This window comes from Natator depressus, chromosome 2, assembly GCF_965152275.1.
Source record: "Natator depressus isolate rNatDep1 chromosome 2, rNatDep2.hap1, whole genome shotgun sequence".
NCBI classification, from domain to species: domain Eukaryota; kingdom Metazoa; phylum Chordata; order Testudines; family Cheloniidae; genus Natator; species Natator depressus.
This window is the reverse complement of record NC_134235.1, coordinates 23,300,701-23,327,725: the sequence shown is the minus strand read 5'-3', so window position 1 is coordinate 23,327,725 and position 27,025 is coordinate 23,300,701. Positions and strand designations below refer to the sequence as shown.

Below are 27,025 nucleotides of genomic sequence, written 5' to 3'. Positions count from 1 at the left end.
ACACTGCAATCACCCTAGATTAATGAAAAGCATGATTGAGAACCAGCTTAGTTAAACTGATGCTGGGTCTCTGTGTTTCAAGACCTTACCAAGGAGTCACTAATATAATTTCCTTTAGCTTTTTCTACTGGGCCTTATATCTTTGCTTTCCTGGATTTTCTCATTCTTCCATTCATTTTGTTCTATAGTTCCACACCCACTTTTTGTCTCTCACAATGAATTTGTCATCCTAGAATTTTGTGTCACCTGAACAGGTGATTTTCATCCTTTATTTTCAAATGGGAAATACTATTTAAGAATTATGCACTCCTACCCTTCCTGTGTTGTTTCTACTTCAGTATCTTTTGCCACCATGGTCCCTCTTTTTTGCCACTGGGCTCTGGTGATCACATGGATCACACTACTACAAGCCTCCATTGACTCCCACAGGAGCTGGGTGGGGCCCACAATTTGCTATTGTAATTTGAGGCCCAATCTTACAGGTTGCTGAGCAACCTCAGTTTCCAGTGATGTTAATGGAGATTGAGGGCATTTAGCACTTTGTGGAGGTACTTGGTACCTTGCAGGATCAGGACTCCAGCGATAAAAACAAACTGTGGGCCCAAGTCAGCTCCTGTGGAAATGTATGAAAAAACTCTCATTGATTTCAGTGGGAGCAGAGTCAAGTCCTGTGGTCCCAATTCTGCCTTCGTATAAGTCTAAGGGAAATCTCTGTGTGTTGCACCCATTAAAAGGAAGGGAGAGCTGGGTCCTGTATTGCAAATGCTATCTGCAGCTCCATCTTGAACACAGTGAAGTTATGGAAAGCAAATACAGGCCACAATCCTACAGAAGGCTGCAAGTGGGCTGCCCCCTGAATTCATGCATAGCAACATTGAAGTTAATTGGTCTTCCTGGGCATACAGGGTTCCATATGCATGGCGCACCAGGCAGGATCAGGGCCAGTTAGAGGTTTTTTCCACCAGAGAACTTCCCACCCTGCTCCTGTTAAGCCTAAAAGTCAGAAATTACAATATGCTGACTCTCAATAGTTCAAGTACTGGAACTCTCTTAGCAGAAAATGCATGACAATTTTTTTCCTGTTAAAAAGTTGTGCTAAATAGATATTCTGTTGAAAGAATCCTGATTTGTGGCCAAAACAAAGCCCTCCAGCAATCATAATAGGAAGGCTTTTTCCTCCAGGTTACCACTGAGGTCTCCTAGGTCTTGCTCTACACCTGGTGAATGCAGTTGCTTGTTCTTGAGCTAAATTGGTTCAGCTCTGGGAATGGATTGTAGCCATGATATAGATACCGTGATATAGTGTCTGTGTGTGTATATGTATACATTTATATCTGTATATCCAGTTCATGGGAAATTTTTTTTAATGAGGCTTTAAGTGTTGTATTATGCATAAGGGTTTTGTTTTTTGTTTTTAATGGAATTCATCACCATAGAATCTAGGTAACTTACAACAGCTGGTCAAAAATGCCAATTTTTCACAGGAAATTTAAAACCAAAACTTGTTTTAATTGAAATTTCCCATAATGTTTTGGGATTTTGCATGAAAAACTGAAAGCAGAATGTTTTTGGTTTTCAAAACTATTTTTGGTAAAAAGAATTATGGGTTTCAGGACAACTGAATTTCGCTGACACCCAATCATTTTTGCAGAAAACATTTCATTTTTGGTCCAAATAGCAGAAAATAGCAGAAAATTTTCCATGAATATTTTTACTTTCAATGGAAAGATTTTCAAAAAATTTGTTGACCAGTTCTACCTCAAGTGTTAAATGAAGCCTTGCAACCCTCCTGCTACTATAGATGGGGAAATGGAGGCACAGAGAGGTTAGTGCCTTGATTTGCAGAGGTGAGAAGCTCCCATTGACTTCAGAAAAGTACAAGTGCCCAAGGTCACACAAGAAGTTTGTGGTAGATTTGGGAATAGAATATTAATTACTTAGGTGGGTGCCAGCGTCAGAAAGCATCCCTATCCTAGAGAGCTATCTTCTTTAGTACTTGTCTGTACAGTGCCTAATAATAACTAGCTTCTATAGTCTGGCTCATCCAGAGATCTCAAATCACCTTACAAAGGAGGAAAGTATCATTATCCCTGTTTTGTAACTGGGGAAACTGAGGCAGGGAGCGGCCACGTGATTTTCCCAGGCCATAAGGCCAGTGATAGAGCTCGGAATGGAACCTTGTTTTCCTAAATTCCAGTTCAGAGTTCTACCACACTCCCACCCCACCTATCATTGTACCCAGCACAATGGGACTCCCAATCAAGAATCATGGACCTTAAATGTTAACCTAACACAAGTAGTAATGCTAGATCGAATCCATGCCGGTTGTTTCCTTTCCATTTCCCCAAGCCACAAGACCATCCTTGCTCTCTTCTAGGTCTGAAAAATTGCCAAATTGAAATGAACTGTTCATTGACATGTTATTGAATTGCAACCCGGAAATCAGGCATGTGGCTGTAAATTTGCTACCATTAAAATGTGCTGTAATAGCTGCAAAAGCACTATAGAAAAACAACATGAATTAGTCATGATCTTATCAAAAATATTTTATTTATGAAAGTAACAATTATACTATACCACCTATACTGGAAGTACATTGAATAATTGCTAGAATAAATACAGGCAATTAATTCAATATCTTATAGAATGAGAGGATTTATTTGACATTTGAATGTTACTCAAGCTTTAACTTACAACATAAATAGTTAAAAGGCAAACTCAAGTTTTTTTAAAATGTTTTTTTTTGCTTGTTTTTAATACTGCTTGTTCTATTTTGTAACCACAAAGATCAACTCTTCAATCATGAACATATTAGTATGACATTCAAGCAACCATGTACCTTAACATAATCAGACAAGAAGGTAGTGTGTGTCCCATTCATTCTACAGCAGAAAATATTCACGTCTGCATATAAAGGAAGGTGAGCATGCTTCTAGGTTGTTAAAAATATCATATGCTGGTTTCTGCTTTGCGACAGTCCTTTTTATGCCAGAATCCAAAAGGGCATATATTTGTATGCAGCCAATGTTCTATCATTCTTTATATAGGTTTCAGAGTAGCAGCCGTGTTAGTCTGTATCCACAAGAAGAAAAGGCGTACTTGTGGCACCTTAGAGACTAACAAATTTATTTGAGCATAAGCTTTCGTATTTTAAGGCTCAATGCTGCATTCCTTTGGCTAACATCCTGGTTAAGGACTGCAGAATTTAGTCCTAAAAGTGACTTTTCCAAAGCTTTCAAACCCAGTGTCCTAAATTATATTTAGGCCAGGGAAGTAGTAGATTCTCCATCTCTTGAAACGAAGACCGGATGTCTTTCTGGAAGATATGCTTTAGTCAGACACAAGTCATGGGGCTCTGTACAGGGGTAACAGTGAAATTATATGGATTGTGTTATACGGGAGGTCAGACTAGATGATCTGATGGTTTCTTCTGGTCTTAAAAAAAAAAAAGATATATGGATGTTAGTTTAGAAGCCTTATTTAGGCACGCAGGGTTTGAAAATTGTGGCCATTTTTGTCTTCAATGCGTTGACTTTTTATCCTAAGAAAATGTGCACTCTCTGCCTGGTCCTGAGCAATGCTGAGCATCGCAACGTTCATGGAAGTCAAAGCGTTGTGGGTGCTCAACATGTCCTAGGATCAGAACCTGTAGGCCCAAATCCTTCTCCCATCAAAACCAATGGGAGTTTTGCCATTAACTTCAATGGCATCAAGAACTGGCCATATGCCAAGACTGTAGTGTTCTCTTTAGAGAATCAGGGTTCCCTCTTACAATGTCCTCCAATAAAATTGCACATTTGTACCCCTTTGGCCTTTTCGTGCCTACAAATATGTTTCTATTCAAAACCTGACAACAATGTTGGCCTTTTTCGATACAATTAAATCAAAAGTTCAAGAGAACATTTAAATACTTTTCACAGAAATAACCATTCAGCAATTTAAAAAATGTAGAGAGACATTTTATTATTTTTGTTGTGAACAATATCAAAATCAACACATTTTCACATTGTGGGCAGCTTTTTGGGGGGAGAGAGAGTGTGAATTCTTTCAAAACGTATTTAGAAGGATAGATAGAGAGCACAATGTCGGGGAGGTGTTCTTTTGGCAGATAAGTAAAATATAAAATATGGAAATTTTTCAAAAAGTTGGTGTAAAAATACACACACACAAATAAGACAATAATATAAAAATACAGCTCAGCCAATGGCCTCTTAAAATTTACCTTTGGCATTACATTTGTCAGCCTAACACAAAAAGACCCTATAAAACAAAACTATTTTAAAAAGTTCATAAATTAGGTTGCAAGATCCTTTGCTTGATTCACCAAACTCCTTTCCTTCCTGTCCACCCACATAAGCATGACTAGTGAGGTATATAGAACGTAACACTGTCAGGCGTATGCACAATAAAAAAAAGTGCATAAACAAAGAAGTCCTCCCATTTTCCTGTGAACAGGTTGAATCTGTGTGGTTTTTTTCCCCCTTCAGAAAAAACAATGGTGTGTTTTTACTTTGGCAGGATGAAAATGAACCCATGGAAACATGAACGTTTAAGTCCCAGCAGCAGTGATCCATTTCTCATGGTGACATTAATTCGATGCCACAAATACTATCAAGTTGTTGGGTTGCTTTAAAATTTTCTGTGTAACGTTCTGCAGAAACATCATACATCAAGCACCATATCATACTGTTGCCCTTTCTTCCGCCTGCCACATTTGGTGATAAGAACCAAATACAAAGTCAAAAGCATAACCCAGTAGCATGCATAGAGTACTGTACCAATGATGAGAACAGTCTGTTTTGAATCAGAAAATGACTTTTTTGATTCCTTGCATATAGTGAAAATCACACCGCCTAGAAGGATTGTAAACCAAACAGATACTGGAATAAGTCCTATGAAATTGACGACAATGGTTTTTCTTCCTGATGTGCCCCACCCTGCTTTGTTTATTGTGGCTATTGCAAACATCTTCGCTGGAAGTAAACTTGACATGTACAACACTGAGTAGAGTGACATGAACACCATGACAATGTTCCCCCTAAGGCAGCTGGCAAAGGAAGACTTTACAAGGCCCACTAACTGAACTGTCAACAAGAAAAGGAGGATGTTCCAGATTTTCCCCCGGTAGAAAAGCTGAATGACTGTGGCAATGAGGAAGAAAGGAAAGAATCCAGTGATTACAGCTTCGTAAGTCATCCACAGGTGATGCTTATGGAACCACATTGCATTGTACAGCCACTCTCTAAAGTATGATTTACTCCAACGGGTCTGCTGGTTCAACCACCTTAGGTATTCTATAGGTGTTTCAGTAAGGCACTTTGATCTAGCTGTGTACTTTGTGGCATAACCCAGACTCAGCACTCGGTTAGTCAGATGTCTGTCATCTCCAAAACTACACTGGGAGCCCATGAATTCTTGATTGTACCAATCTTCCACAAATTCATGCAGTAAGGAGTTCCTGTACATTCCCAGAGGTCCACTGATGCACTGTACACAGCCAAAATAGGACTGACAGGCTCGTTCTATGTTAAATGCCATCCAGTATCTCACGCTGCTAAGAAAGGAGATCCAGGAATCATACTTGTTCAAAATCTGCAAGTAAAAGGAAATTTCAAAAATTAGCTCTTAAAAAATGGAAATATTTCTGGATCAGAAACTAACACTCATGAAGTGAATGGCACTAACCAAAATATGGGACAATGAATTGTGGGAAGAGCTGTCCACCTTGACAATTCAGGATAAACATCAAGCGTTACCATTAAAACGCCAGCACTTTAAACCAAGGGTTAGACTATCAATTCCTACCAAGCTGAATTGGCTCTTCCAGAAGCCATGCTTCCTCACTGACAGTGACTGTTCAGAGTCCCAGACATGTCTATTCAGAAGGGCATTGCTAGGGAGGTCAAAATAAACATTAAATAGGATCCTGTCCCACCAAAACTTCTCTCCCTTCTGTCCAAAAACAACATGAACCTTCCCCTCACTCCCACAAAGAATCACCCTCCCGACTCATTGATCTTCCTTTCCAGCCCCATGTACTGACTCTTCCTCTGTGCCATTCTGCCCATTCCCACTTAACAGACCCCAAAAGACTCCTGGGGACACACCCCCTGTTGTGCTCCGTTTCTGCTGTGTGCCACAGAGCAGAAGCGCTGCTTAGGGACCAGTCACCTCCCTCTCTGAGCTCACACTGTCTCTCACCTCCTTAACTCTCACGCTCACAGGTAAGTGTAATGCCTGATTTGTTCTGAGCAGGGTGCAGCAGAAGGGAAGGTGGGCAGCAAGCTCAGACAGGGACTCAGGTCCAGACCCTCAAAGGTATTTAGGTGCCTAACTCCCAGGCCCTGGGCCTCAGCTATTAGCTGTCTGGCCATCTGACCACATAGCTAGCAGGCCGCAAGAGTAAAGATGTTTCTCCTTCATCCCATGTTAAAAGTCTACTGGGTGGAGAGGGAAACTAGAAGTTTTTTTTATAAAAACCGAAGACCAGTGAAACAGTTATTATGCATTTTTTTAAATAAATCCCACCAGAAGCAATTGTTTTGAAAGAAATAAACACCCCTCTGCTGCATTTTCAACCCAAACATTGCAGCACTGAAAATGCACTAAAATGGGTGAACTTGAGTGGCTGGTGTTAAATTGATATGGATATCACAGGTATCACAGGATGATGATAATCAAGGGGACATGGTAATACCAGGGTGCAAAATATATAGGAATGATAGAGTAGGTTGTGCTGGTGCGGGAGTGGCACTATCTGTTAAAGAAAGCATAAGCAAACATAGTAACAATGTTAAATGAATCAAACTGTACCATAGAATCTCTGTGCATAGGCATTCCATGCTTAAATAATAAGAATATAGCAATAGGAATTTATACTACTGACTACCTGACTAGGATGGTGATGGTGACTGTGAAATGCTAAGGGAGTTTAGAGATGTTACAAAAACAGAAAACTTGATAATAATGGGGGATTTCAACTATCTCCATATTGACTGGGAACATGGCACCTCAGGATGAGATGCAAAGATAAAATTTCTAGATACCATTAATGACTGCTTCTTGGAGAAGCTAGTCAAGGAACACACAAGGTGAAGGCAGTTCTTGATTTAGTCCTAAATGACACACAGGATCTAATCCAAGAGATGAATATAGCTGAACTGCTTGGTAATAGTGACCATAACATAATTAAATTTAACATTTTTGTAGGGAGGAAAAGACTAAAGAAACCCATTACAGTAGTATTTAAGTTCAAAAAATGCAACTACACAAAAATAAGGCAGCTAGTAAACGAAAATTAAAAGGAACAGTCACAAGAGTGAAATGCCTGCAAGCTGCATAGAAACTATTTAAAAATATAAAAGACACTCGTGTATGTATACCCCAAATAAAAAAATACGGTAAGAGGACCAAAAAATGTCACAATGGCTAAACAACAGTGTAAAAGTGGCAGATAGAGGCATGCTTTAGAAATTGGAAGTCAAATCCTGTTGAGGAGAATAGAAAGAAACAAAAACTCTGGTAAATCAAGTGTAAAAGTATAATTAGACTGTCCAAAAAAAGAATTTGAAGAGCAACTAGTAGAAGACACAAAAACTAACATCAATTTTTTTTTAAGTACATTAGCGGCAGGAAGTCTGCCAAATCATCAGTGGAACCACTGGATGACTGAAGTGCTAAAGGAGCACTCAAGGAAGACAAGACTGTTGGGGAGAAGCAAAATGAATTCTTTACATCGGTCTTCACGGCAGAGGATGTGAGGGAAGATTTGCCACATCTGAGCCATTCTTTTTAGGTGAGTGATCTGATGAACAGTCCTGGACTGAGATGTCAATAGAGGAGGTTTTGGATCAAATTGATAAATTAAAACGTCACCAGGACCAGAGGGTAAGAGTTTTGAAGGAACTCAAATACGAAACTACTAACTGTGGGATGTAACATATTGCTTAAAACAACCTCTGTTTCAGATGCCTGGAGGATAGCTAATGTAACATCATTTATTTAAAACTGGCTCCAGAGGGAATCCTGGCAATTGCAGGCCAGTAAGACTAACTTCAGTCCAAGGCAAATTGATTGAAACTATAGAAAAGAACAGAATGATGATATGTCGGGGAAGAGTCAACATGGCTTTTGTAAAGGGAAATCACGGCTCACCAATCTATTGCAATTCTTTGAGGGGTCAACAAACATGTGGACAAAGTTGACCCAATGGATATAGCGTACTTGATCTTTCAGAAAGTGTTTGATAAGGTCCCTTACAAAAGGCTCTTAAGCAAAGTAGGCAGTTATGGTAAAAGATGGAAGGTCTTCTCATGGATCAGTAACTGGTTAAAAGATAAGAAACAAAGAGCAGAAATAAATGGTCAGTCTTCATAGTAGAGAGGGGTAAAAAGTGGGGTTCACCCAAGGATCTATACTTGAATGAGCGCTGTTCAATATACTCATAAATGATTTGGGAAAAAGAGGTAAAAAGTGAGGTTGCAAAGTTTACAGACAATATAAAATTATTCAAGATCGTTAAGTCCAAAGCTAAGTGAAGAATTAGAAAGGGATGTCACAAAACTGTGTGCCTGGGCAACAAAATAGCAGATAAAATTCAATGTTGATAAATGCAAACTAATGCACATTGGAAAACATAATCCTAACTATACATACAAAATGATGGGGTCTAAATTAGCTGTTGCCACTCAAGAAAGAGATCATGGAGTCATCATGGATAGTTCTCTGAAAACAGCTGCTCAATGTGCAGCAGCAGTCCAGAAAGCGAACAGAAAGCTGGGAATCATTAGGAAAGGGATAGATAATAAGACAGAAAATATCAAAGTGCCACTACATAAATCCATGATACTTCCACACCTTGAATACTGTGTGCAGTTCTGTTCACCTCATCTCAAAAAAGATAAATTAGAATTGGAAAAAGTACAGAGAACGGCAACAAAAATGATTAGGGGTGTGGAACAGCTTCCACGTTAGTGAGATTAGAAAGCTTGGGACTGTTCAGTTTAGAAAAGAGATGGCTAAGAGGGGATATGATAGAGGTCTATAAAATCATGAATGGTGTGGAGAAAGTGAAAAGGGAAGTGTTATTTACTCCTCATAACACAAGAACGAGGGGTCACCCAATGAAATTAATAGGCAGCAGGGTTAAAACAAACATGAGGAAGTACTTCTTCACACAACACACAGAATCGGTGGAACTCATTGCCAGGGGATGACGTGAAGGTCAAAAGCATGACAGGGTTCAAAAAAGAATTAAATAAGTTCCTGGAGTATAGTTCTGTCAATGGTTATAGTCCACATGGTCAGAGAAGCAACCCCACACTCTGGGTGTCCCTAAACTTCTGACTGCCAGAAGCTGGGACTGGATGACAGGGGATGGATCACTGGATATATTGCCCTGTTTTGTTCACTTCCTCTGTAGCATCCGGCACTGGCCGCTATTGGAAGACAAGATACTGGGCTAGCTGGACCATTTTTCTGAGCCAGTATGGCTATTCTTATATTCTAATGAAAATATCAGAGAATGTGACTACAAACAAAAGTGGAACTGACTTCAGTGATTTTCATTGTCCTAGCTCAGAGAAATATAAAAGTAAAACAGCATACAGAGTGACTAGTTTATGGGATTTCAAAAATACTTTCAGTTTTAATAATCAAAGCTGGAAATAGTAAAATAATTAACGGAGAGGAAGGGTGGCCTATTGGCTAGGGTGCTAATGTAACAGTCAGGAGAGCCAGTTCCCTATTTTACCACAGACTTCCTGTGTAACTTTGGGCAAATCACTTAGGCCCAGATCCTCAAAAGCACTTAACTCCCATTGAAATCAGTTAGGTACCTAAATATCTATGAGGATCTGGGCCTACCTCACAGGGGTGTTGTGAGGCTAAATATATTATAAAGATTACAAGGTCCTTAGATACTATGGTAGTGATGAGTACCACCAGAGATAGAAAATCTCTTAAAATAAACAGGACTCTAAAATATTGCTACAAAATTCCCAATTCCTTGTGTTAATTCAAGTCTGGGGATAATTTTCTTTTAGAAATATTTGCTATTAATGCTGCTCAGTTAATCTGAAGTTCACCATATCCACCTGCACATCACCCCCAACTCCGCCAACCATTGGATCTTCCTCTAAAACCTTTACCATCTCCACCGACGAGGCTGGATCAAGCATTGTATCTGAATCACAAACCTATAAGTAACACAAAGAAAAAAAGAAAAAATGGAGTTAGGGAATGCACTAGAGAAGAAAATTAAAAATAAGAGGGAATATAGTGTTTCAGTGTACATATTAATAAAATCTCTGGAATTTGTATTGTTACTTCTGCTAAGGGCATTTGATATCAGACAACTAGATTTATCATTGAATGAAACAGAGCATTTGTCTGTGGTATAGTCACAAAGAATCTTCTATTTTCCATATTATCTGTATTTGTTTATTGGCACATTGGATCAGCTAATCTGAACAAGAGAGATATTATTTGAGAGAAGGCGCTAAGACCCATATGAATCAAAACAAAACTTTTATGGATGGTCTGCAGTTTCCTGGCAGAGCTTTGGCACAGGGAAACTGGATGTGTTTGCACCCTGTTCAAATGTTTCCTATTCTCATAAGGGAGATCAATGAGGAGTTAATCCACAGATGCTTATGTAGATTAGCTAGGAGTCTAGGAAGAACCCCAATAGCACTTTCACTAAGAAAAGTGTTTAGCAATTCATGTGAAAGTATGCATTGTGGATTTCAGGACAAATTCACTTTTCAGTTTAGTTGCATGGAATGTTACAAATAATACAAAGATTTGACATTTGATATGAAAACTATTTGGTATTTTCTTCAGTAGTTTTATAAAAAAAAAAAAAAAAAAGGAAAGGCTAAAAGCAGCAGGTCACCAATACATAGAGATATTGGTACACAAATGGATGACACACTCAGGATGGCCCCCTTTTTTTGGCACCCAACTTAAAGACACCTAAAAGGGGCCTAATTTTCAGAGGGTGGATGCTCAGTGCTGTCTTTGAGCAGGGGATTGGACTAGATGACCTCCTGAGATCTCTTCCAACCCTAATATTCTATGATTCTATGTCTGAAAATCAGACCTGTTTAAAGTGTCTTAAGTTGGTCACCCTAAAAATGAGGCACCCAGAATTACTAGCCACTTTTGAAAATCTTGCCTTCATTTGCAAAATAGCCATGCTTTCACTGTGTTGTGGGATACAACTGTTGTTACCAGACCCACTGAGACAGTTGTATTTGTAGTGTAGATGTGACTTTAGTTGACTTCATCATTCTTTAACATGACTCGGTGGTTGGCTTACCCTAGCATTGAAGTTTCTAAGACACTCATCAGACTTTTTGAGTCAATGTCATGAGTCAGTCATGTGCCCCCTATGAACAGGTGCTAAATAGACCTAGCAAGTGCTGGCAGCATCTCTGCGGGGAGGCACTTCCTTTTTCCCATTTTTCATAGATTCATAGATTCCAAAGCCAAAAGGAACTACTGTGATAATCTAATGCAATCTCCTGTATAACACAGGCCATAGAACTTCCCCAAAAGAATTCCTAAAGCAGATTTTCTAGTAAAACATCCAATCTTGATTTAAAAATTGTCAGTAATGGAGAATCCATCTCAACCCTTGGGAAATTGTTCCAGTGGTTAATTACTCTCACTGTTAAAGATGTTCACATTCTTTCCAGTCTGAATTGGTCTAGCTTCAACTTCCAGCCATTGGATCATGTTATATCTTTGTCTGCTAGACTGAAGAGCCCATTATTAAATATTTGTTTCCCATGTAGATACTTATAGCTATTAATACTTTTGGCCATTGTTTCTTTAGCAGAAACACTTCACTACAGTTTTCCTGGACAGATGATATGAAAGATCCTGAACCAGCAAAATAGGAGATATGACAGGCCTGATTCTCCACTGTGCTCCTTGTGCAGCCATTTACATCCACGCAACATGCTTTCAAATTAGAATAGCACTTTGCACCCTGATTGGACTACGCAAGATTTGAGACCATGGAGGATCAGGCTCATCAGGTTTAGGGAACAAACCAGTTTAATTTTTCTGAGGTGGGTTGGGGAAAGGTGGTTATTTACATTTTTATTTATTTATTCTCTGCTCTTTCCATGAACTGTTCATGTACCTATAAAATCCTGCTAAGAAACTTTTTCCTGTACCCCTCCACCTTCTCTGGCCTTTGAAGACCCCATGGTGTTGATCCAGCTACTCTGGTAGCTCCTTTGCAAGGCCTCAGATGGCATGATGTTCAAATCTTGCACACTTCGTCATGCAATGCATTCTGGATTAGCCCGAGAGTGTAAGCAACTAGAACACTGACCCTTCCAGAGCCCGGCAGAGAGGCTCCATAACTGGTTGACCATCAAAAGAGGATTTTTAAAGGTGAAGCCCAGGGCAGCTGACTTTCAGGTCCACAGGGAGGAAGGGGAGAGCCTCTAAAAAGCCTGAATTGCTTGAACAATCATCACAACTTCTCAGGGCTTAGTCAAAACCAAACCTTGAACCTTGTAAGGTTTATCCATTGCTAGTGGTGTTCAGTGTCAAAAAATGGCCTGATCCTGCAAACCTTACTCACCGGAGTAGTTTTTATTCATTGAAGGCAATAGAACCATTTCCAGGAGTGAGGAGTACTTCTGTGCATGTGGATCACAGAATCAGGCCCAAAACATAGGAAAACTTGTACAGAATCCAGGACAGCTTGAGACCAATCTGTCTTTGCAGCTTTGGAAATGGGGATAGGACTCTGCCTAATTCATTTTAAAGTGAACAGTGTAATTAAGGCTTTAAAGGCCAAGTTGTGGTGAGTGAGGTAATGCAGCTGTAAAAGATGAAGCAAATGCTACTTCTGGCCTTAGCTAAAGAATTTCTCATCTGTGTTTGTAAGAACTCCATTCCCTCTCTCTCCCCTTTTATTGAATAGTCCTAGCTGGCTTTGAAGGCTTAAAAATGTCTCCTTTTTACAGACTCTGTCAATGCTTTGAGATATTCCTGAGAATATTCCCTAATACAGGGGTCGGCAACCTTTGGCACGCGGCCCATCAGGGTAATCCGCTAGTGGGCAATGAGACATTTTGTTTACATTGACCATCCGCAGGCACGGCCCCCCGACAGCTCCCAGTGGCCGCAGTTCACCGTTCCTGGCCAATGGGAGCTGCGGGAAGCGGCGCGGGCCGCAAGGACATGCTGGCTGCTGCTTCCCACAGCTCCCATTGGCCGAACTGCGGCCACTAGGAGCTGCGGGGCGGCCATGCCTGCGGACGGTCAATGTAAACAAAACGTCTCATGGCCCACCAATGGATTACCCTGATGGGTCGTGTGCCGAAGGTTGCCGACCCCTGCCCTAATAGGTTATTGCATGTTTGTATCCAGGGCATCTCCCAGAATGAAAAATTACCTCTGATCTCAATTTACATTGGCAAAGCAGTGATCTTCCAAAGTAGATAATTTTTTAAAAAATGTAACGATTTTGATAAGGGAGGAGTACTGTTAAGTATCAGGAAATGCCTCAGACTTCTCAAATAACAGTGCACAGATTTAGCATACTCACAGAAAGTCTAACCGTTTTAAAAGGTTACAAAATATGCTTTCAACGGTCATGCTGTTTTCAAATAGACTGAAAGGAGCACTGTGTTCATAAGGGACTAGGATGGGCTAAAGCATGCTGCATGAAATATACAAAAGCTGCTTTATGTCAAGGTATGTTTGAATTGGCATTGGCCTAAAGCTTTAATACCTACCTGTACATAATCCACACTTCTCCCCAGCGCTTTGAATGCTGTGTACATTACTTCTCTTTTTCCACCCCATTTCTGCATGATGCAAATACTTTTGTTGGATAGGACTAGTTGAGTTACGTGTTGCATACTCTCTTTATGTGACTCTTCTGTCTCACCTGGACCCTTCTCGTGAAAGTTATTCCTCCATATATAAGTGACAGATTTGTCCCTGCCCATGATTTCACTAAAAATGTCCATCATGTAAATGTCATCTTCTGAGTTCCCATCAATGACCATGATAACTTTAATTCCAGGGTAGGTCAATCTTTTCACTGAAAGTAAACATTTTCTTAAGTAGTCAGGATCCTCTTGATAGGCAGCAATACAAAGGGCAACTGTTTTGTTCAACTTTATTGGAGTCTCAAGTGATCTTTTCATTTTCCGGTGTTCTAAATAGGCAAATAGGCTTTGGATGATGAGATGTGATGCCAAAATAGCACCATAGAGTCCAAAAGAGAAATAGTAATTATCTGTTTGGATAAACTGGTAGCCAACAATGTAAGCAGCTGTGATTCCGAGCAGGAGGGAGACCCCAAAGAGCGTGGTTCCAAGTATTCTCAGGATACATATAAATCTCTCACAATGCATCTGCAACAAAACCAGAAAAATAATTAATGTGATTGCTGTTTCCTGCTACAGAGTGTAATCTGGGTGGTCTAATGGCTAAAACACAAGATGGAGAATCAGGAGATACAGGATCTGTTTCTGCATCATCTTGGCCAAGTTGTATCATCTCTGTGTTGCACTATTCCCAACTTGCAAAATTGGATGCCAGTACTTCACAAATTTGTGAACATGTATAAGGTCCTCTAAGATCCTCCGACAAAAGGTGCTATCTATATAAGAATCTGATCCTAGAAACCTGGGCTTGCTGGATGAGACCTTAAGTATAATAGTATTGAAGAGACTTTTAAAAAATAGATGTCTGGCTAGTATGTATATGAATATATATATTTTATATATATAGGTGAACTCCCAGCTCTGTTGAAGTCATGGGAATTTTTGCCATCGACTTCAATGGGATCAAGATTTTACCCATTGAAGTCAATGGCAAAATACTCATCAACTGCAATATAGCTGGGATTTTACCCAGTCTTTGCAATTCTGCAAAACTTCAGTTGATTCTGACAACTTTCTACATTCTTAGCTTAGCTGTCCCTGGTATCCCCTTTACTGAACTCCAAGGTATGCAAGATCTAACAAGTATGTAAGGTGCTAAGATATACAGCCTGGTGATAAATGGTATGTAAAAAAGTATGCAGGCAGGCAGGCAGATTAGCAGTATGGTATATTCCTGGCTTTCTTTCAATCACAGTCAAACCAACCATTTTATGCAACAGATTTCTTAAAACTAACATAAAACATGTAACGTCTTCAAAGTCCTGATTCTCATTCTTAACTTTAACTGCATGCTTTGAATTTCATTGGATTTAAAGACATACTTGAGTGATTTGCTGAATCAGGGCCTCTCTTTGTATTTTGGGCTCTTTCCTTTTCCATTATTCACATTTTCCCTACTGTTATCAGCTGGCATGTATGTTGATAATATTCATCACACCATCTGTTGGCCACAGTCGAATTTGGAACACCACCCTTTTACATCATATATGACTGCAGACCATCCCCTGAAATACAGGGGGAAATCGCTACTAAACTGTAGCAATGCAGCTGTACTCAGCTGTTTACATTTCAGTCTGCAAAGTTACAGCCATGGGGAAAAAAATCTTTCAACGAAAAATAAACCACAGAATTTTAGGCTGAGAAAAAATGCACTTCTTCCTTTTTGCTATTTTAAAGTGATACATTTCAATATGGGAGGAAGGTTCTGAAATTTACATTTGGAGACAATAGTAAAGTAAGTAGCATAACTTGGACTCTATAATTAAAACTTGCTTGAATACCTAAAGCCGAATTTTGGCAGGTGCCATAGGTACACATCAGCAAATTTATGGCCAGCAGTAAGTCTATTGACTGTAAATTGACAGTCCCTATTCTGACCTGTCTGAAATGTTGCAGAGAAGATCACTCCAAAAGCTTTCCATGACAGGAGTCTTAGGGTGTGTCTTCACTACCCGCCGGATCGGTGGGCAGCAATCAATCCAGCAGGGGTCGATTTATCGCGTCTAGTTTTGATGTGATAAATCGACCTCTCCCTCAGCCCCCCGAGCGATCTCCCGTTGACTCCTGTACTCTAGCTCGGTAAGAGGCATAGGCAGTGTCGACGGGGGAGCGGCAGCAGTCAACTCATCACGGTGGAGACACCACAGTAAGTCGATCTAAGTACGTTGACTTCAGCTGCATTATTCACGTAGCTGAAGTTGTGTAATTTAGATCGATTTCCGCCCCCACTCAGTGTAGATCACGCCTTAGAGAAGCATTACAGAACATGACCATGAATGCCAAATGATAGGTGCATTAGAAATAAATGAATAAAATAAATTAAATAATCTCATCTAGATTAGATGATCCTAAAGATCAGAATATGTGGTCCATGTGTTTATTCATCTTTCATGTAAACTGGTTCCCTGACAGCTGAACTCAAAAGGTTTTATGCCGTCTTACACCTGGGCTGAATTTGTCTCAGTAATGACTCATTACTCAATAATAGCATGTTTACTCATTTTCCATCCATCTGTTCTCTGGCCCAACCCAGAATTTTCCTGTTAGGGAGCAGGGGCCAATTCTGAAGCACTTAGAGGAGAGGAAAGTGATCAGGAACAGTCAGCATGGATTCACCAAAGGCAAGTCATGCCTGACTAATCTAATTGCCTTTTATGATGAGATAACTGGCTCTGTGGATGAGGGGAAAGCAGTGGATGTGTTATTCCTTGACTTTAGCAAAGCTTTTGATACAGTCTCCCACAGTATTCTTGCCAGCAAGTTAAAGTATGGGCTGGATGAATGGACTATAAAGTGGATAGAAAGCTGGCTAGATTGTCGGGCTCCACAGGTAGTGATTAATGGCTCCATGTCTAGTTGGCAGACGGTATCAAGCAGAGGGCCCCAAGGGTCTGTCCTGGGGCCGGTTTTGTTCAATGTCTTCATTAATGATCTGGAGGATGGCATGGACTACACCCTCAGCAAGTTTGCAGGTGATACTAAACTGGGAGGAGTGGTAGATACACTGGAGGGTAGGGATAGGATACAGAGGGACCTAGACAAATTGGAGGATTGGGCCAAAAGAAATCTGATGAGGTTCAACAAGGACAAGTGCAGAGTCCTGCACTTAGGATGGAAGAATCCCATGCACCACTACAGACTAGGGACCGAATGGCTAGGCAGCGGTCCTGCAGAAAAGGACCTAGGGGTTACAGTGGACGAGAAGCTGGATATGAGGCAACAGTGTGCCCTTGTTGCCAAGAAGGCCAACGGCATTTTGGGCTGTATAAGTAGGGGCATTGCCAGCAGATCAAGGAACGTGATCATTCCCCTCTATTCGACATTGGTGAGGCCTCATCTGGAGTACTGTATCCAGTTTTTGGCCCCACACTACAAGAAGGATGTGGAAAAATTGGAAAGCGTCCAGCGGAGGGCAACAAAAAATGATTAGGGGACTGGAACACATGACTTATGAGGAGAGGCTGAGGGAACTGGGATTGTTTAGTCTGCAGGAGAGAAGAATGAGGGGGATTTGATAGCTGCTTTCAGCTAACTGAAAGGGGGTTCCAAAGAGGATGGATCTAGACTGTTCTCAATGGTAGCAGATGACAGAACAATGAGTAATGGTCTCAAGTTGCAGTGGGGGAGTTTAGGTTAGATATTAGGAAAAACTTTTTCACTAGGAGGGTGGTGAATCACTGGAATGTGTTACCTAGGGAGGTGGTGGAATCTCCTTCCTTTGAGGTTTTTAAGGTCAGGCTTGACAAAGCCCTGGCTGGGATGATTTAGTTGGGGATTGGTCCTGCTTTGAGCAGGGGGTTGGACTAGATGACCTCCTGAGGTCCCTTCCAATCCTGATATTCTATGAGTCTGATACATTACAATAGAATTGAAGCAGTTATACGTAACTAACTTGCTACAGTACGGGTCATGTTATCATATTAATTCTCTCTTCCTATGAAATATATCTGCACAAAAATGCTGAGTTCTGTGTGGTTGTGTTTCTAGCATAACTTCCCCTCAAAATATTTTCACAAGATCAAGAAGTGGGTTTCTGGACCTGATGAAACAGCAATTTTTTTTCCATCGAAAACGATCTAAACTAATCATAATATATATATATATATATATATATATATATATATATATATATATATATATATATTATGCATATTATATAATAACTAACTAAATATAATCCCTGGCTACAAAACTAATGCATACTTTGACCTAAATTTGTGGCTTTAGTGAACTCTCTTTCCCCTTTTATACATATAAACTAGGGTTTGACTTTTAACTGATTGACTGTCTGGGAGAGTCTGGAAAAAGCTGTTCAAGGAACGTTCTCAAGCTTTAGCATGTAGACTGTTGATGTTTTGCCCAGTAGACCTGATCTTTATCGGTTCGAATATACACAAAGAGAGAGGAGCCAAAAAGCCTCCACCCTGCTTTAAACATTTTGCCAAGGATCTTACAGGAAATTCACATTTTTACATGTCTGGGGCCAAAAAGGAGTGCTGAGTCAAACAGCACCATTCAGAGTAGGCAATTGCTCTGTCAGAGACTTTTAAGGCCAATGGGAACTATTATGAACATAGTCTGGCCTCCTGCATAACTCTTAGCCACATCCTTAATCACACTTTGAACATGATTTTACTGAATTTTACATTTGAGCACAACTCCAAAACTATCAGAGAAACCAAAGACCTAACTCAGGAATGTATTATTCCAATTTTACACTGCTGTAACTCCTGAATCAGGCCCGAGGTGGCAAGCATATAGTGAAGGTTAAGTGCCAGGTTTAACTTTTCAGATCACCATTTTTTTTCAGTGACTTCTTTAATACCCCTTTCTAAATTATGGCCTTAGGCCTAAATCCTGCAGACAACCATTAACTTCAACAGGAGTGCTGCCTAAATAAGACTGTTCAAAGGTGTCCAGATTTGGCCCTTTGTTTTGATTAAACCAGAAATTCCAGCCCTGATCCAGCTCCTGTTGAAGTCACTTGGGGCTTTGCCATTAACTTCAAAGAGAACAAGATCAGATCTATAAATACATGTATAAATTACTACGCTCATTAAGGGCTTCATCCGGAGCCTGTTGAAGTCAGAGAGAATCTTTGACTTAAGTGGGTTTTGGATCAGGCTCTCTGAGTGAAATCTTGTTGCCCATATCATGGGATCATGGCCCAGATCCTCAAGGTATATAGGCAATGGAAGGTAGGAGCCTAAATATATTTGAGGAACTGAGCCCAAGTGCCTAATCATGCACCATTAAAATCAAGGGGTATATCTACACAGCCTGCGGAGGCGAGCCTTCCAGCCCAGCTCAGCAGATTTGGGCTAGCAGGGTTTGCACTAATGCTCTAAAAATAGGTCGGTAGGCAGCACTTTGAAGTTGCAGCTTGGGCTTGGGGCTGGGGCTCTGAAGCCTAAGGAGTAGGCGGGCTTGTATTTAGTTGTGACTCTGAGTTCCTTTCCCAGACCTGAGGAAGAGCTCCATGTGGCAGGATAGTGGGCCTCACTCGCCAACAGAAGTTGGTCCAATACAAAATATTACCTCCCCGACCTTGTCACTCTAATATCGTGGGCCCAACACGGCTACAACTACACTGCAAATATCAAGCATAATGTCTGTTTACGTTAGCATGATGGTGTAAGTGCATGAAACATAGTGTTTCTCACCACTGCTGAGATTAAATAGATCTTACTCTACACTAGCCTTACCTGGCAGTGTAACTGAAACCTGAAATTCTACAGGGCTTTTCATAAAAGCTTCTGGATAAGAATGTGTGAACGACTATAGAAAGTGGCGCTGTGGCATCTAATTTATAATTACGGTCCAGGTTGTGCCATTTTTACTCATGTTGTATGGTATGTTAGGTTCTGAATCAGGAAAACACTTCAATATGTGTTTAAGTTCACCCATATCCAGGAGAACACTTAACTCTCAATGAGAGTTAGGCATTTCCTTAAAGTTAAGGGTGTCCTTAAGTGCTTTCCTGGCTAGGGATACTTTCCTGAATCAGGGCCTTACTCACCAAGTTATCCCATGGAATCGATGGGACTAGTGACATAAGGTACTGTTCCTCTTGAGTGAGGCTGGCACAGACTGGCCCTGAGAGTGTAAATCAGTTTCCATAGATGCAGAGGGGGCATTCCTCTCAGAGACCAATAGGAGCTGCACATGATCAGTGCATATGAAAAATGAAAAGGCCAGAAATGAGTAGGGCCCTACCACATTCAGGGTCCACTTTGGTCAATTTCACGGTCATGAGATTTTAGAAATCATACATTTCATGATTTCAGCTATTTAAATCTGAAATTTCACAGTGTTATAATTTTTCGGGGTCTGACTATATGGGGGGTTGCAAGGTTATTGTAGGGGTGGTTGCGGTACTGCTACCCCTACTTCTTGCTGCTGCTGGCAGCAGCGCTGCCTTCATACCTGGGCAGACAGAAAGCGGCAGCTGCTGGCCGGGAGCCCAGCTCTGAAGACAGAGCCACCGCCCGCAGCAGCGCAGAAGTAAGGATGTCATGGTATTGCCACCTTTACTTCTGTTCTGCTGCCTGCAGACTTGGGCCCTCAGTAAGGAGCCGCCACTCTCCGGCTGCCCAGCTCTGAACACAGCAGTGCAGAAGTAATGGTGGCATGATATGGTATTGCCACTCTTACTTCTGAGGTGCTGCTGGCAGGGTGCTGCTTTCAGAGCGGGGCGCCTGGCTAACAGCTGTCACTCTCCAGCTGCCCAGTTCTGAAGGAGGTGCAGAAGTAAAGGTGGCAATACTGTGACCCCCTTAAAATAACTTTGCAACACCCCCCCACCCAACTCCCTTTTGGGTCAGGCCCCTCAATTTGAGAAACGCTGGTGTCCCCTGTGAAATCTGAATAGTATGGATTAAAAACACACAAAAGACCAGATTTCATGAGGGGAGACCAGATTTCACGGGGGGAGACCAGATTTCACAGTCTGTGACGTGTTTTTCATGGCTGAGAATTTGGTAGGACCCTAGAAATGAGAGTTCGATCTAATAAATAGATAAGAGAATAATAAATAGAATTGGGGAACAAAATACCACAAAAATAACACATATTGATATAAGAACACTTCAGCATTCAGTACCATAGACCCCTTAAACATTTATGTAGCTGTTTTCTCAAGTAGTGAAAACCTTCAGGTGGTCCTCTCCATCTGCTAATATAGGATTTGGAACTGGTGACTATTAAAGGAGGTCAAATTAAAGTCAGACTTGTTTGCAACACATGGGATGTAGCTCACTACATCAGCTGTTTAAGAGAGGTCCCTAATGTGCAATGCACACACAGCTTTTCAGAGGAAACCCTGAGCCACTTTTTTCCCCAAAAAGATTGAAAACAAGAAGGGTGAGATATAAGGTCACAAATACAAAGGAAACTATGTGAGGGTTTTTGTTAGTTTGTTTTTTAATAACTTCTTAGACATTTCAAATTTTCTGGGATAAGCTTTGAAAAAGGAGGATTAACTTTACAGTATGATCATGATACTATTTAGGAATGTTTGTAATTGGGTTTTGAAATAGAATACTCATAGGGGGTCGGGGGAGTTAGGACGCTTTGGAATTTAAAGTTTGGTCAAAATGTGGTTCTGAACATCAAATGAGATTACAAATACTGCAGGCCATAATATTCCATTGCTTTTTCTGATGAACACCACTGAAATAGTTAAACCTCTGTAGTACAAAATGGCCCAGATCTAGGGACATAGCTTAAAATTAAACACTCTTTATAAAGTGGAGTCATTTCCAGTTTTGCCCTAGTAAAAATGTATCCAAGTTGTATGATACTTTTTAACCTTTACAACTATATTATACTGAATAATATTTCCTGGAAATGTAAGGGACACAGCAGATTAACCACACAATTTAGTTTCCCATGTGTACAAGAAGGATAGTGATACTGACCTTCCTAGTAAAGCACTAAAGTGCTTTGAGATCTACTGATGAATAGTTCTATATAAGAGCTAAGGATTTGATTTGTATCTCTTCTCAGTGTCATTCAGAATCCACCAGTTTTGTAATTTAATCTCTCTCTCTCTCTCTCTCTCTCCCTACCATATGTCAGTCCAAACCTTGCTCACCTTACCCACATGAGTAATTCAATTGATTTGAATGTAATTATTCAGATGAGTAAAGCAAGTCCTATAGTCCTTACTCAGGCTAGTATTCTTGTTGATATCTATGAGATATGATCACAAAAGGTTTTAATGTCTCACACACATATCAATATATAAACAGATCTCCCACTGATGTCAGCAGGAGTTGTATGTATACCGCCAAGGGAAGAATTTATTTAGCCCTTTATAAGCCAAAACTTGATTTCCTTACCCATGTGACTAGTTGGTTTTGGCTTCAGTAAAACAACTAGGTCTGGCCAGTGTGTATGTGGGTGTGTCTAAGAGAGTATATACACAGACTGATATATGCTGTAATGTGTATATATACACAAACACTGTATATACACATATAGTGTAAACGGTATCTGATTATTATGAATAGGCATCCAACTTAAAGAAATGTAGATGTATTTTGACAGCAAAATAAATACTTCAACTTTGAAGTACAAATGATTCCATAAAATATGAATTATAAGCATAAAATAACTGTCCACATTCCCTCTTCCAGTTTACAGCTGGCAGAGGGGAAACAAAAGTTATGTTACATCTGTACGTCTTTGTATCAACAGAGTTACCATAGCTGTTGTTTAGAGTTATTTGTCACTTCTAGATTTTACATACCATTTATCTTTTCAAAAGGGTCCACATAAGACTAAAGTTAAGCCTGGTTTTAGGTTAAATAGAAAGAACAGGATAGCATATCAGAATTAATGACAACAAACTGTGCCTGCCTTTAGAAGTTTTTGAATACTGGACCAAGAATCTTCTCTTTCTACTCACTACTCCTCCAAAAAACTACACAAATGTATTCTCTTATGAGCCTTAGCAAGGCCTCTGTTGCTTGTTAGTTTTGTCCCTGATGTAAACAATGGTGACAAACTCATAGGGTTATGCAAAGGTAAGCCATGCTTGTACAAAAAAAAATCTATTTTATCAATTGTTTCCAGTTTACCTGTCATGCAGTTAGGTACGTATTTGGAGTTAAACACTTTAGCGGTTCTCAAACTGTTGGCAGGGACCCCAAAGTGGGTTGGGACCCAATTTTAATGGGGTCACCAGGGCTGGCTTTAGACTGGCTGGGGCTTGGGGCTGAAGCCTGAGCCCCACCACCCAGGGTGACCAAGGGCTTCAAGGGGGGCCCCCTGCCTGGGGCTGAAGCCCTTGGGCTTTGGCACTCCTGAGGCAGTGGAGCTTGGGCTCCCCCCTCCCCTCGGCAGTGGGACTCAGGCGGGTTCAGGCTCCAGTCTGCCCTTCTGGGACCATGTAGGGGGTTGCAGTGCAATGAAGTTTGAGAACCCCTGAACTAATTACATAGTAGTAATGCATGTTAGCCACCTTAAATAAATTTGATTGGTGTTTATATCTTTGTGATCTTATAATTTATTTACTGCTTATTCATAGATCATAGGCCATACCCTACTGGACTGACTCATGTGAATGGTCCCATCACCTTCAATACAGGAATCATTTGGCCCTGTGTATATAACTATGGAGGAGGAGACAAAATAATTTGTTTGCTCCAATGCCGTAAATATGTATGGCCAAATTCTCTGCTAGTGTACATGTGTGAAATGTCATTGAAGTCAGTGGTGCTGTGTCCTTGTGCACTAGCAGAGAATTTGGTCCGTGGTATATGGGCAAGTGTGTAAGAAGAGTTACAGGCTTGGCATGAAATCCTGGCTCCACAGAAGTCAATGGTCAATGGCATGAAATCCTGGCTCCACAGAAGTCAATGACCAATTGACTTCATTGTGCCTAAGCTTTCAAGCATGACTCTTTAGTATTTGAAGGAGAGATGCTAGCTTGAAACGAATACTTTAATATGAATATGGTCATTTTAAAGTGTCCAAAGCCCCAAAAGACTAAGAACTGGATCCTGCAAACTCTTTTGCCTGTTGAGTTGCATGAGGAGTCCCATTCAATGTAATGAAATGGTGTCCCTAGCCTCTGTTTGCCAGAAACTGGGATTGTTCTGTTCATTCCCTTTGGGGCACCTGCCATTGGCCACTGTCAGAGGACTGGATACTGGGCTTGATGGACCTTTGGTCTGACGCAGTATGGCGGTTCTTATGTTCTAATGAGATTACTCATGCAAGTATGTGTGTGCAGTCACACACAACTGCAATAACCTACCAGTTCCCCTGGAACAAGCACGGAGGCACTCATGCTGTATGCCTCAGTGTGTACTAGTGAAAACGTTTGTTTTCATTTTGAAAACTGTGATATGTATTAATATTTTAAAGTAAGCAAACATTAAGAGTCTGTACAGCTTCTATCAATGTGTGATAAGAAAACCTCTGATCTCTTCTATCTTGTCACTGGAAGACCAACTGAAATTTGGAACTCGGTTCTCTGCTATTTTAGATGGAGCATCTGCATAATACATAAAATTAAATTCAAAATAAAATTAACGTAACACTTTCATGGCAGGAGCAATGTGGGAACATTAATCCATAATGACCTCCACATCAGTATGTTGTTTTGTGTTGTCTGCGTGGTTCCGAAGTGTGCATGGGGCAGATTGTGATCTCTCTTGCACTGGGGCAAATATGCAGAAGCTCTGTTGAAGTCAGTAGAGGCTAATCAGGTTAAGGGAGATCACAATCTGGCTCCTGGGCTGGTCTCCCCCAGGCACTTATGTATCTCCCAGGCTGCAAACCTTTTAAGCAAGGGAAGCTGAGTGCTCGTTGCACAGTGCTCCAGGGCTCTTTGCCAGAGAACAGCTCCACTTCCTAAAGCGGCACATGCCAAAGGGCTAGAAAGCATCAGTCTCCCAACTCCTGCCCTCCTCCAGCGAACTCCCCCTCCCCCGACTGAGCTAGGGAGCCCTGGGCTCGGACCTCCACTTCCTGGGGAACCCCCCTGCCGCAGGCATTAGCCAATCAGGGAGAGGCGGGCTCTTGCATCACAGGGGGGCGGCCCCTAATGCAGTGACCTCAAAGGTATTCCCCGCTCTGCCACGTGGGTTGCAGTTTGTGAATGTCTTCCCCCGGCGGCGGCCGGCTGGAGCAGCGGGCCGGGGAGCGGAGCCGGCGCTCGCTCGGCGCCGGCGTTTCTTGACCCCGTGCGGCGGCGGCGGCTCTCCCTGCCCGGCGGCCTGTGCTCCATGCACAGGTACGTACCCCAGGCCGGGGCGCCTCCTGCGCCGGGGAGACCCGCCTCCCGCTGGCGCTGAGCCATTGCCGGGCGTGGGATGGGCTCCCGCAGCACCGTGACAGCTGGACCCCGCGGAACGTGACACCGGGGGCTCTCCCCGACACCCCCGCCGCTCGCCCCCTGGCTGCACCACGGCTTGGGCCAGATCCGCCCTCCTGCTCCCCCCGCCCCACCCGGGGCGCGTTTGGGGGGTTCCTCCTGCGGGCGGGGGCACAACGAAGGGGTGTCGCTCCAGTGGTGGGGCTCGGAAGCCCGCCTGCCAATCAGCCCGTCCCCGATTTGCTCTTAAAACACGTGCCTAGCTCGCTGGCTGGCATGCCACGTATCTCCCCCTCCCCAACCACACACACGCGCGAACCCATTCAAACTGGCGTGGTTGGGACTTGTGACCGCTGGCATCGGAGCCCAGCAGAGCTGCTCCAAGTTACACGCTCCTCCTCAGCCTATGCAGCCACCGGGCGCCTTAGGGGAGGTGCTAAAAGTTTTCCTGGTAGTGGTAGGTTCTTCTCCCCTCCTCCCCCCGCCTCTAGACTCCCCACCCCCCCGGGAAACTTCTCTCTCCCCACTTTTCAGAGTAACAGCCGTGTTAGTCTGTATTCGCAAAAAGAAAAGGAGGACTTGTGGCACCTTAGAGACTAACCAATTTATTTGAGCATAAGCTTTCGTGAGCTACAGCTCACTTCATCGGATGCAGTGATCTAAGTTCATTTCTAAGGTGCCACAAGTACTCCTTTTCTTTTCTCCCCACTTTGTATTTCAGCGAGACGTCTTGATCGCGTTTGCGCCCTCTCAGGTGGGGCTGGAGGACACCCCCCCCCCCCAGCTCCCTCCCCACTCGGCCTCCCTGCAGCCCCATCCCTGCCTGTGCTCCTGTCACGTCCCCCATCCCCTGAACGCACAGCGGAGAGGGAGGGGATCACGGTCATGTTTGCACAAGTGTATAAATGACTACACTGTGTGCAATCCAAAAACCCAGCAGCAGGCTGGATATGGTGCGTGAGGATGGCCGGGGAGGCTCCAGCCCCAGCGCACCTTTGCAGCTTACCGTGCCCCGCATTTCCAGCGGATAAAGAGCGTGAGTTCGGCAAGGTCTAAAGCATATTTTTAGGTGAGAGGTTAGTCTACAAAATGCATCAAGGCAACTCTGCATTCTCGTTTATTGCCAGAATAGGTGTGCATGAGGGGAGGGTAAATACCCCCCACATACCATTCAGATGCATATAAATCGATCTCAAGTCCCCTTTGCAACAACTTTAATTCGAAGTTTAAAATGGTTTGTTCCTCTGGAGACGAAAGAAATATAAATCACGTACCTTGTTTGTCCTTTGCTCATAAAGGGTCCTCGGCTTGCTGGGTGGTCTTGTATTTTGTAGCTCCTGCGGAACAGTTTCCAGGATTGAGGTAACAGATCAAATCGCGGGGTTTCAAGGATTGAGCATCAAGGAGAAATACAAATAATCATTGGAAATTATTCACTCGCCCTCATTTCTCTCCCACGTGTTTTCCCTCCCTCCCCCCTTTTCCTTTCTCTGCTTCAGTTTCTAACTCAAAAGTTTCTCTCTTAAAAAAAAAAAAAAAAAAAAACACGGCTTCGAAATAATCGACGTGAGGCTTGTTTCTGGCGCTCGAGCGCACGGTCCTGTTTGAAACGCGAGTCGCCAGGAGCCCGGAGAAGCGGCGGGCTCTGAAAGTCGCGGGATGGGCAGCATCAATCGCCGAAAGTCTCTGTGGTGATGCCTCGCAGCTCGAGCGCCTGGGTCAGTGAGGCGCAGCAGCGGCGGGCGGGCGGGTAATATTTTCCAGACGTCTTGACTTT

General features: G+C 42.1%; 1 protein-coding gene across 1 annotated transcript; it reads right to left on the bottom strand.

Moving 5' to 3' along the window:
- Nucleotides 1-2,887: 2,887 nt before the first annotated feature.
- On the bottom strand, nt 2,888-26,565 carry HAS2 (hyaluronan synthase 2). The gene is made up of 4 exons (XM_074942966.1): nt 26,523-26,565; nt 13,764-14,390; nt 10,095-10,196; nt 2,888-5,592 (listed from the first exon to the last, which is right to left on the bottom strand). The coding sequence occupies exons 2-4, from the start codon at nt 14,388-14,390 to the stop codon at nt 4,663-4,665; spliced, it is 1,659 nt and encodes a 552-aa protein (XP_074799067.1). The 5' UTR covers nt 26,523-26,565; the 3' UTR covers nt 2,888-4,662.
- Between the last annotated feature and the right edge of the window lie 460 nt (nt 26,566-27,025).